Raw genomic sequence first — 12633 nt, 5'->3', positions numbered from 1 at the left:
CAAAGAAAAGAGTTCCTGCCCACAAGAAACTTACATTCTACTGGACCTTATTATCCCAGAACTACTAAGTAAAATGCACTAGGAATCAATCCCCACCCACAGAACGCGTGCCCAATCGTTCTTGCGGGAAACCCACGTTCTTTCCAGCAATAATGATTGCTCAAGTCCAGAAAAGGGGCCCAGTTGTCAGTGTGTAGTACACAGACATAGACCCTTTCCACCACTGACTGCGGGGGTCCACATGAAGCGCCTTCGGAGGAGCGGCGACGTCAGCAGAAGCCACTCAGGCCCCGGGCAAAGCTAGGGGGAGAAGGTCAAAAGATGAAGAAGAAGAAAAAAAAGAATAAAATAGAAATCTACCAGACCACTAGGGAAGCAGGTCTCAAAATCAGCATCACTATTTCCCTTGGTCCCAGAGAATAGGAAGAAGCGGGCCCAGCTAGGTGCCTGCGCAGCAAGCAACGAACCATCCAGGCCTTTCTCGCAGGCTCCACCCCTCGAGTGCACTTCACTCATCTCTGCTCGCCCCTCCCAGGTTACCAGAGCGGCGCAAGCGTGGTTGAGAATTTGTCTGTTTGTTCTTTTTACTGCGGTATCAATAAAGCTAGGCTGGGCGTGACTCCTTTTCCCGTGCAAGATGGCGGAGTACGACTTGACTACTCGCATCGCTCACTTCTTAGACCGTCACCTAGTCTTCCCACTGCTTGAGTTTCTCTCAGTCAAAGAGGTGAGGGCGTTCTGGGAGTTGTAAGGAAGCCCTGGGAGCCAAGTCGGTCTTTGCTTAGTTTGCCCAGCTGCGGTTGGAGGCTCCAGGCCTTCTACACGTGTGACGCGGCCTTAGGACCTGCGGGTTTTCTTTCTTCCGCTGGTCCGGCTGGGCTTCTCACCCCGGGGACGCGCCGGCAGATACGGCGTGGAGTCCATGAGGAAGTCCTTGGCGTTCTTTTTCAGGCGCTTTTGTGGGCAAGTGGTCTTCTGTCGAACTCCAAGGCCTCTCTTTTTTTAAGGTTCATCGCATAAGAGTTTTAGACTAGGACAGGAGGGAGCAAATTGAGTAAAGGGGAACTTCCATCCAGGGTTCCTAGCTTTCTTTGTGGTTCTAATGTCCTTGCACCCAGATCAGAATTTCGGTGTCTGTTTTTTATTGTTGATTATATACCTTAGAATTTTTATGGCATCTTCTCAGATTTGGGGATTAATTTCCAATTAGTTCTTGTATTCACATCACTTTTTCTCTTTTTTTACCTATCTGTTCCTAACCACTCCCTCCCCCGCGTCAGCCTCTTATGTTGCTTAGAAATTTTCATTTTCTTTACCATGTAAAAAAAAGGTAAAAAGTAAAATAGAGCATTGTTTATTAATCTCATGAAATGTGTGTACTTGTTATTTTTGTTAAGTGGATTAACAGTCCTTCTTGGACGAACTAAGGCAGTTTTACGACTTCCCTTTAAAAAAAAAACTAGAGACAGTACTGGGTTCTTATGAATTTGCTCTTTCAAGTGCTTAACATAAAGAATACTTTTAAAATTAGCATTTTGTTGTTTAGTTACAGGCTATTTGTCATGGCATTTTCTGCTTAATTCGGGGAGTAAATTAATTTTAACTGTAGAATTCACGAAAAATTTTTTTCTGTTTTTTGGAAGTTGTCTTTTTTTGGTAATGAAAAAACTAATTTTACAGAACCAGTTTTGATTTTTAAGAGTTTTTTATTTCTAAGTCGTTTAAAAGCCAAAAGCAATGTTTCAGTGATGTTTGGAGTTTGTTTGTTAATGTGCTTTACAAGTTTATGAACTTGCTCTAGATAAAGGCAGAAGACAGAAAATTGTCCAAGGAAGTTCTAACTGACATCTTTTCTCCTTAGGCTCTTGGCTCTACAATATTGAGCTTTAATTTTATTTTCTTTATGTTCTCTGGATTTGGAGCCAGAAGATAGTCGTATCCTTTCTCATACTTGGTAGATATGTGGATGTCTTTACCTTCTCTGATGATAATTCTTGTGCTAGCTGGGCTAGCTAGGACTACTGAAGGCCTAGGTTCAAATCCCACCTCTTGACATTTATTAACCTTGTGACTATGGACAAATCATTTCTAATATGCCTCTGGTGGCTGTCAAGGATTTGCAGTAGATGAGTTCATTAAGGCCTGCTATGTGCTAGAGTAGACACTCAAGTACTAGAGATACAAAGAAAGGTAAAAGACAGCCTCTGTTTTTAGGGAAGCTCACAGTTTAATGGAGGAGATAACATGCAAACAACTATGTACAAACAACTTCAGACACAGGATAAATTGGAAATAAACAGAGAATATACTAGAATTAAAGAAGACTGAGAAAAGCTTTCTTTAGGAGGCAGAATTTTAAATGGCATTTGAAGGATGAAGCAGAGATGAGAAGGGAGGGAGATGATCTCAAGCATGAGAGACAGACAGTGAAAATATGTGGACTTGTGAGATGAAGTATCTTTGAGGAACAGTAAAGGAGCGCAGTGTTACTAGATAAGAATATATGAGGGGAAGGGGTTGTAAGGTATAAGAAGACTGGCAAGTTTTGGAGAGGAGGATATATGAAAAATTAAATGCCAAATGGGATTTTGTATTTAGCCCTGGAGGTAATAGAAAGCCATGGAGTTCGTTGAAAAGAGGTTATTATATAGTCTAGGAGTATCACTTTGAACATTGAGTTCAAGGAATTTAAGAATTTAATCATAGGACTTAGGAGTAGGAAGAGGAGTCCATAGATTTCACCAGACTGTCAAGTGAATCTAAGGGAAAACTAGGAACCACAATCATTTCATACATCTTGATGGACTAATTTCAAAATGCTTCAACCATCTGGTGGCCTAATAATGAAAAGTAAGAAAAAACTAAATATTATAAATTATAGCTGATAATCTCATCCAGTACATAACAACTATTTGTTGCCCTCTGACGAGACACTTGATCTTTTGTCTAAAAGGACTTCTTTCACAATTGTGAAAAATATTTGTCTCCTACTCCTTTGCCCCCCTTTAAAAAATTTAAATCTTAATCTTCCTTCTTAGAATCTATGTATTTGTTCTAAGGCAGAAGAGCACAATGAGGTCAAATGACTTGCCCAGGGTCACACAGCTAGGAAGTGTCTGAAAACACATTTTAACCTAGGACTTCCTATCTATATCTATTGACTGGGTACTTTAAAGGGGCCTCAAAAGTTATAAAAACTAACTCTGTGCCCTAGGAAGTTGAAACTGCCATCATTAGTTTCCTTAGCATGCCTTTGAGTCAGTCATCAAACCCCCACCTACAGTGCTTATCTCAAGTGGTAGTTGAGAGATTTCCCTAATAGGCCCATGATCCAAAAAAAGATTACAAATCCCTTTTCTAATGTGTGCAAAAATAAGTTTGATGCAAGATAACATATAACAAGGGCAAAGAAATATCCTGAGAAAATAGACTAAGAAAATTTTGGGGAAAGCAAAGTGGACGGTTTCATGGAATTATTATCTAAGCACCTTTACACACATCTTACTTGGGAAGGTAATGGAAGTTTTATTTGTAGAGAGTTTAAATGACTTGCCTACACAGCTAACACATGATGGGGTAGTGATCTGTTCGACACATTGCTAAGGCTAATAAAGAATTAAAGTTTTCAAGTTGGCAACAATGTATCAAGGTAAGGTTTACAGAAATGGAATAGCCATTAGTGTTAAGGAGTAGTAAATGAGACCAATGTGCAAAGCTGAGTTTGGAAGAAAAATAGAAATATAGAAAGAACTCGGGTTATAAAGAATTTTAAATGTATTTCTCTAGAATAAACTAAAGTGGCTATATACTTCATATATGACATCCCATTTCCTGTCATTGCCTTTGCACTGGCAGTCTTACATGTCTAGAATATATTCTTTCCCTGTCTTCCTTTAAGACAGTTAATAAGCATTTATTAGACACTTATATATGCCATGTACTATGCTAAACACAAGATAAAAAGAATCTTTTCTAAAAATGTGGTCCCTGGGTGCAAGGTATTGACTTTCTAAAGTTGGAGACAATATACAAAACAACTATATACATGCAAGATATATACAAAATGTGTACAGAGAAAAGGAGCTCGAATGAGACAGTTTGGGATGCTTCCTGCAGAAGGTGGAATTGAGCAGATATTTGGGAATCCGATAGGTGGAAATGAGGAAAGGAGACCATTCCACACTTGGACAGACTCAAAAGGTTTGAAGTTGCCTGTGGAAGAAACACCAAGAAGGCCAGTGTAGCATTTTAGAATCAGAATACATAGACAGGAGTAAAATGTAAAAAAATTATATAAGAATGGCCCAGTTTATGGAGGACTTTAAATACCAAAAGGATTTTGTGTTTGATCCTAGAGGTTAGTAGGGAGTCTTTGGAATATTGAATGGGGAGTGGGATGTAAGATAGTCACCTCATTTTAGAAAAATCAGTTTGGCAACTGAGAGAAGAATGGATTGTCATGGGGAGAGACTTGAGGCCCAGTTGCTATTATTATAGTACAGACCAGAATTCACTGCTTTGTGAATGACTGACAGTGTCCAAGAGATGTGAAGATGTCAGGCGGAAAGAGGGGAAGGAGACAAATCTGCTGGAGAAGGAGTTTTCAAAGAGACTTTTTCAAGGTCATTTAATCCAACCTCCAATTTGATGAATTACTTCATTGGTTTTTCTAGAGTTGGGTTGAAGCTACAGAAAGGTTAATTTAATTTTGATTTAAGGAAAATAGATTTAGTGGATCTCTCCCGGTTTTCAAGTGGAGATAGCATGAATAATTGTCAGGGTTACCATGGAAATGATTATTGTAAAAGTACTGATTTGATTATATTACCTCTGAAGTTCTTTGATTTCAAATTATATACAGTCCTGGTATCCAAGTGCTTATTAGATAGAGATCCTAAATTATGTTTACAAATAATCAATACATATTGATGATAAAAACACTTCCTTCAAACAAAGAGCTTACTGTAATATATACAGGATACTCAGAAATAAGTAAATGAAACTTATTGAAAGAAAAAGGAGAGTACATAAAACAGGAACCTTGAAGGAAGCTAAGGATTTGGAGAGTTGAAATGCATCAGAGCTATCAATAACCATATTAGAAAATACTCTAAAACACTAATAATATGAGAAATGCAATTTAAAACAATTCTGAAGTTCTACTTCATACCTATAAAATTAGTAAAGATGAGGGAGAGCAGGAATGACAGTTCTTATTAGACCTTGGAAAAAAGAGCACATCATTTCCCCATTAGTGGAGCTTTGCTTTGGTCCAGCTATTCTGGAAAGCAGTTTTGGGATCATTCATACCTTTGACCCAACAATAACACTAGGTGGCTTATACTCTAGAGAGACTGAAAAAAAGAAAAGGACACATATACAAAAATATTTAGAACAGAGAATTAGAAACGATAGGAACATGGAAACCTCAATATTATGTGACTGAAAAATTGAGTATTTGTATGTATTGGAATATTAATTGTGCTTAAGAAATGATTGAAGGGGATATTTCAGAGAAACTTGGGAAGATTTATAAGAACTGATGTAAAGGAGATTGAGCAGAGCCAAGAAAAAAGATTATAAGATAATAATATAAAGAAAATAACTTAGATTTAAGAACTCTGGTCACTGTTCCAGAAATGTGCTACTCCCTGACAGTTGTTGGATAAGACATATTTTTGGTAAGATTTATTCTGTTTGTGCAATTTTTTTCAGAGGTTTCGTTTTTCTTTTTTTTTAATTGGGGTTTGGTTTAGAGGGAAAAGAATATTATTATGATATAAGAAATGATTGGTGGGCCAGCTGGGTAGCTCAGTGGACTGAGAGCCAGGCCTAGAGACAGGAGGTCCTAGGTTCAAATATGACTTCAGACACTTCCTAGCTGTGTGACCCTGGGCAAGTCACTTAACCCCCATTGCCTAGCCCTTAACACTCTTCTGCCTTGGAGCCAATACACAGTATTGACTCCAAGATGGAAGGTAAGGGTTTTATTTTAAAAGAAAAAAAGAAAGAATGAATGAAATGATTGAACAGATGGTTTCAGAGAAACTTGGGAAGTCTTTTAAGAAACTAATGGAAAGGAAAGTGATCAGAACCAAGAGAAGATTTATGTTTAGAGGAATAAACTGTTGTCTTCATCCAGGGTTTTAAATGCTAAGTTGTGTCTTTTGTATTTAATCTTGGATGAAGCAGCAGGGAGTAACTGAAGATTCATGTCTGTGCTTATTATTTGGAAGCTATGTTAAGCATGGATAGAGAAAGGACAGAGCAGAAGCAGGAAAATCTTTTAGTAAGCCACTTAAACTTAGTTTCATTCTTTACTAATTTTCTTATTGTTCCCCATCACACAGTCTATATTCCAACCTAATTAGCGAGCTTATTGTTTTTACTTTACATTACATCCCTAGACTTATTGCTTTTGTATAGGCATTTCCATGCTCACAATGCCCTCCATCCTCACCTTTACCTTTTGAAATCTCTAGATCACCTGTTCTCAAACTTTTTGGTTTCAGATCCTCTTTACATATTTAAAAATTATTAAAGGCACAGAATAGTTTTGTTTTCAATATGAGTTATAACTATTGCTATTTGCTATATTAGAAATTTCACCTAATAAAATTTTCTAAATTTATTGATTCATTTAAAAATACTATAATCTATTTTTTATAAATATAAATTCTGTGAATTTTTGTGAAAAAATTCTAAACAAAATTTAATTAATGTCTATATGGTGAAAAGAGCAGCATTGTTATACATATTTTTGCAAATCTCTACTGTCTTGACAAAATAGAAAACTAGATTCTCATATCTACTATATTTTAGTCTGTGCTATTACTTGATTGCAGAAGATAAAACTTCTGGCCTAATAATAGAATTATTAAAAGGGTGGATGGAGTATAATCATCAAATAAGCCTTCTGATAGAGGCTCAAGAACCCACAGATTTTTTTTGAACCGTATTTAAGAACTGCTATCTTAGATCCTCATTTCTGCTTTTTGGAATCCAAAGACCCCTTTAAGAGACATTTTAAATGTGGGAAAAAAAGAAGCCATTTCAAATTCTGTCTCTTAAAAGTCTTTCCTGATTTCTTCTCCACTTCTTCCTCCTCCTCCCCCAATATTCTATATATTTTGTATTTATAGTACATATTTGTTTTTTTCTCTCTAGTTCTTAAGCTCCTTGAGAACAAAGGCATTCCCCTTTTGATCTTTTTATCTCTTGTGCATACCATATAGTAAGTACTAATATGAATACTTCCTATCCTTAAATTCATGTACCATTACATTTTTTAACCATTGATAATAATTGATGGGAATTTACTTTGCTTCCCATTCTTTGCTACTATTTTTTTTTTTAAATCTTTACCTTCTGTATTAGAATCAGTACTGTGTGTTGGTTCCAAGGCAGAAGAGTAGTAAGGGGTAGGCAGTGGGGGTCAAGTGACTTGCCCAGGGCCACACAGCTAGAAATGTCTAAGGGCAGATTTGAACCTAGGACCTCCTGTCTCTAGGCCTGGCTCTCAATCCACTGAGCCCCCTCTTTGCTACTATTAAAAGTTTTGCTGCAAATATTTTAGGGTTTATGAGATTTGCCTGACTTTTAGTGGTATTTGTGGATCAAAGAGAGTTGTTGTTCAGTTGTATCTGACTTTGTGACTCCAGGAACTATAGCACTTCTTTATTCCACTATCTTTCAAAATCTGTCAAAGCACAGATTCATTACTTCGTAACGCTTTCCATATCATCCTCTGCTTTTCACTTTTTCCTTTTACCATCACTCTTTCCCAATGTCAAGGTCTTTTCCAGTGAGTCTTGTCTTCTCTTTATGTTGCCAAGTAGTTAAGCCTCAGCTTCATATTTAATCTTTCAGTGAATAGTTTGAATTAGTTTGCTGGCCAACAGCCTCTCAAAACTCTTCTCCAGCACTACATTTCAAGTGTTGATTCTGAGCTACTCACCTTGTAGACTAACTCTCACAACCATACTGAAGAACCATAATGGTTATGACTATATGGACTTTTGTTGGCAAGGTGATTTCTCAGCTTTTGAGTAGACTACACAGATTTGTCATAATTTTCCTTCCAAGAAGCAAGTATCTTTTAATTTAAAAAACAAACATAAATTAATAAAGAATGTAATTGAGGGAGAGGAAAGGAGATCAGAAAAGATTTTCTTTGAGGCAGCACTTGAAGTGATTCTTAAAGGGATCTAAAGATTCTCAAAAGCAGAGGTGAGGACCTAAGGCAGCAGTTCTCAAAATGTGGTTCAGAGAACTGCAGTCTTGCCACCTGCAGGGATCTTTGAGCCTACGAATATAAAATCTAACTCTGTAATACCAAATCACTGGTGCATCAATGTGCCATTTTTCCCATACCCCCTCCAACGTTTGTTTGGAGCATTCTTTTCATGTGGCTGAGCCATCAGTTTTATATGGTGACTTGAAAAGATAAAGTGATATTAGGCTCTAGTAAAAGTTGTAGTGAACATAACAAAAGAAGCAATAGTCTTATTTTGTTTTGGATAGCTCATTTCTGGAGTAGCTCACTTCTTAGTGCCACATTTTAGGAAAAAACATTCAAGTTAGAGGAAATTCCTGGAGGAGTGCACAAGAACCTCATCTGACAGTATATGCAGATTTTTGTGCCACCACTTTTGTTGAGAAGAGGGAGGTGTTCCATCATTGAACATCTGCACCCAAGGTCAGATTAGACATTGCAAATATTCTGAATCCTGAAGGCTTTAATATTGTTTTCAATGAATCAATTTAAAAAAAAAAACTTCTCTAAAATATTTAACTCTTTATTGCAGATATATAATGAAAAGGAATTGCTTCAAGGAAAATTGGACCTTCTTAGTGACACAAAGATGGTTGACTTTGCAATGGATGTATATAAAAACCTTTATTCTGATGATGTTCCACATGGTAAGTAAGTTTGGTTCACTGGGCGTGTGTTCCAAAATTTTTCAGATATAAGAATAGCTTCTTTGCTAATAGGCTTAATTATTAGACTAACAATTATAAAGAAATCCCTTTTGAAGACACAGAAGTATTATTTAAAAAATCATTGAATGCTTTATGTTCTTGATAGTCCCTTTTGTTTGTATTTATTATTTTATTATTTGTATATCGTATATTATTTACTACTGTATTTATGTACCTATATACCAGGGGTCGGCAACCTATTTGGCCGTGAGAGCCATAAATGCTACATTTTTTAAAATGTAATTTCATGAGAGCTGTATAGTGCTCACAGTGCATGCTTCTGTAACAGTGCCTGAAAAAAAAATTGACATTATGGCTCCTGCAGAAAGAACCATATGTTGCTGACCCCTGCTATATACCCTGGGTATATGGGATAGCTAAGTGGCACAGAGTGCTAGGCATGGAGTCTGGAAGACCCAGGTTCAAATTCAGCCTCAGGACAAAAGCTGCATGACTCTGTACAAGTCACTTAACCCTGTTCAACTCATTTGTAAAATGAGAAGGAAATTGCAAATCACTCAAATATCTTTGCCAAGAAAACCTCAAATAGGTCACAAAGAATCAGATAGTACTGAAAAACAATAGAGCAATAGCAACATGCTGGCAACCTGATTTGTTCCAGTTGATATTTATGGAAGAAACAGAATAGAAATAGCCTCATATTTGGTATATGATTTAATAGATTTAAATTTTTCAACCTACATTATATTTGCTCTTACACTAATATCAAATTCCTTCAGTAAATGTTTTCATATTTAATAATAGCTTTATACAGAGAGTACTGCCAACATTGAGTTCAGTGGTCTGTTTTAGTAACAGAACACAACAACCTGCATAGAAATTAACTATACATACTTTCCAAGAATGAGGCTACTATGGGGGCAGCCTGGGTAGCTCAGTGGATTGAGAGTCAGACCTAGAGACGGGAGGTCGTAGGTTCAAATCTGGCCTCAGACACATGCCAGCTGTGTGGCCCTGGGCAAGTCACTTAACTCCCATTGCCTAGCCCTTGCCACTCTTGTGCCTTGGAACTAATACATAGTATTGATTCTAAGATGGAAAGTAAGGGTTCAAAAAAAAATGAGGCTACTGAAATTTGGTGTTTTGCTTTTTTTGTTGTTTTTGAGATATCATCTTGAAGACAAGAAATAAAAGTAATTCAGCAAAATTGAGTAACATTCACCAAGTATATAGCAAGATGTTCAGTGTACAATATGTCTAGTGTTCAATCTCTCTAGGCCTTGCATGAAGGTTGAGCATTAGATTTTATGTCTCCTTTGGGGATATTTAGCCACTGTGATTATGTGTAACCATATTGATTTGAAACAAGTCAAGATGTATTCAATCAGTTGTTTTGAAACATCGAATATAAATTTTTTTTATATAAAATTTTGTGGGCCTCTAGCATCATGTTATCTATTAGTTGAAAAAATATAATCACAAGTTGTTATTAATTCACTAGTGCTTTTATTTGGATTAATCACAATAGTATATACAGATAGGTATATAGATATCTGTAGACATTGATTCTCCAAGTTAACTTATTTAAGGATTTGCATATTGAAAAACCTCTTAAAATGTCTCAGTCCCTCAAAAGTAGGAACTACAGGTATAGATTATTGGTGCTGGCATCTCCAGAAATAACAGAATCGGTACCCTTTCACATGACCCCTGGATTTGTGTTTCTTTATTTGTGTTATATTTATTATACCTTATATGTCTCTTATTACCCATCTGGCCATAGAAAGTTGGTTTTTCTCTCAACCTGAGTTCTTTCATCAGTAAAATGGGAATTATAGTCCCTTATACTTCCTCTCCAGGAGAATTAATTAATTGATAGATGAATAAATTGGAAGGACTGTGGATCTAGTCTATCCATCAAGTTGGACATTATAATCTGATTTACTTTTTATCAGCATTATGGTAATACTTGACATTTTTTATGTAGCTTTACGTGAAAAAAGACAGACTGTTGTTGCGCAACTGAAACAACTACAGGTAGAAATGGAACCAGTTGTCAAGATGTTTGAAGATACAGAAACAACAAGGCAAATGCAATCTACCAGGTAACTACTTCTTTGAACCTTAGTGTTGGCTGAAAAAATAGTGGCAAGAAGTTAAAAGATTTGACTTCTATTTTTGCTGAAGCAGTTATCTCCCTAGATCCTGCTTTCTCATCTCTAAATAAAATTAAGAATTTAGACAAGATAATCAAATCCCAAAAGTTCAAATCCAGTATTCCAAGAGGTTCTAGCTCTGAGTCAGTGAAATCTTTACAGTTTTATTAATTTGAATATCATTCCATCTCCTTAAAATGAATATATGATTTGAACTTTTTCCCTTTATTTGCATTATAGTTGCTTTTTTATAGGCTCTGGCAATTTTTGTCTTTAAATGCTCATTTTAATTTTTATTTCTTTTTCTCAAGGGAATGACGAAAGGAGTATTGTTTATGTAAAAAAAGCTTTCTACAACAGTGTTCTCATACTCAGATTTTAATTTTGTTTTAATTTTATAGCATTTGTATATTTGCTTTATTGTTTAATGAATTTTTTTTTCTTTTCACAAAGATTTGTTCATCTAGTTAAAAATGTCTCTGAGAATGTATACTTGAGTCAGTATGACCTAGTGGAAAGAATATTGGCTTTGGGGTCATAGGAAGGACTTGATTTCAAATCTCAGTTTACGGCTTTTTTTGATCTTGAGCATGCAACTTAATTTATATAGATCGCAGTCTCCTGTAAAATTAAGGCATTTGGTCTAATTGAACTAGGGTTTCTTTCTATAGTTATGCCCCTATAATCTCATGAACATTTGTAAGAAGACTTGAATTCTTCTTTCTTGTTATTTATTTCATTTCCTCATACCTTCTTGATGTGTCTGGTCTTGGGTTATAGTTGGGAACTTCCAGGATATGGATAATCATGAATAGAGCCTGAAAAGGAAAGAAGATGTAGCTGGCCTAGATTTTTTCCTTAAAATACAGCACCTGGGAGGAAGCAGCTGATCAGAAGAAGGAACCAATGATTATACTTTTAGGATGAGGAGGAGGGTTTTGTGGCATGATAGATTAAGTAGTAATTTAGGAATGGAGCCTGGAAAGTGCCTTAATCTCTCACTATTCACAAGCAACTCTCAGTATGTTTTGTTTCAGAGTAGGTGTTGAATTACCATTTTAAAAGGAGTTTCTGTGAAATTACTAGTCTAGTTTATTTTTAATGTATTTTAGATAAGATAGATATTTTCATTAACAAGTTGGTACAGTTAAAGTATTAATAGCTTGAAATATTGGATGATAAATAAAAATCCTTAAACATCTGTGGTTTTGGAGTTCTGTGTGATTCCTCTACTAAATGCAAAATTGTAGACCACTCAACACTTTAGATGATTTATTGAATTGTGGCTCAAGAAGGCACCTGGTGACCAAGCCTCTTTTGATAGACCTCTTTAGACTTAGGCTGGTCCCAAGGCTATTTAATTTTGCATAGGACCCATAGAGCTTCTAGTAGCCTCTAAGAGCCTAGAATTAATGATGTATCATGATGCAGCATTGAAATAGAACTATGGTGAAAGATAACCAGCAAAGGTTTTTTAAAAATTTATATATTTTTACAGACGGTTTTCTTTCCCTTTCAATTTCCCCCAATTGGA

At 36.1% G+C, this 12633-nt stretch overlaps 1 protein-coding gene across 1 annotated transcript in view; it reads left to right on the top strand.

Moving 5' to 3' along the window:
* Positions 1 to 637: 637 nt before the first annotated feature.
* EIF3E (eukaryotic translation initiation factor 3 subunit E) overlaps positions 638 to 12633 on the top strand; it is a 47847-nt gene continuing 35851 nt past the window's right edge. The window contains exons 1-3 of the mRNA XM_044658257.1: positions 638 to 727; positions 8808 to 8922; positions 10931 to 11048. Of these exons, the coding sequence (XP_044514192.1) occupies positions 638 to 727; positions 8808 to 8922; positions 10931 to 11048 (323 nt within the window). The remainder of the gene's footprint in view (positions 728 to 8807; positions 8923 to 10930; positions 11049 to 12633) is intronic.

Source organism: Gracilinanus agilis, chromosome 1 (genome assembly GCF_016433145.1).
Source record: "Gracilinanus agilis isolate LMUSP501 chromosome 1, AgileGrace, whole genome shotgun sequence".
NCBI lineage: Eukaryota > Metazoa > Chordata > Mammalia > Didelphimorphia > Didelphidae > Gracilinanus > Gracilinanus agilis.
The sequence above is the reverse complement of the archived record's forward strand: the minus strand, read 5'-3'. Positions and strand labels throughout refer to the sequence as shown.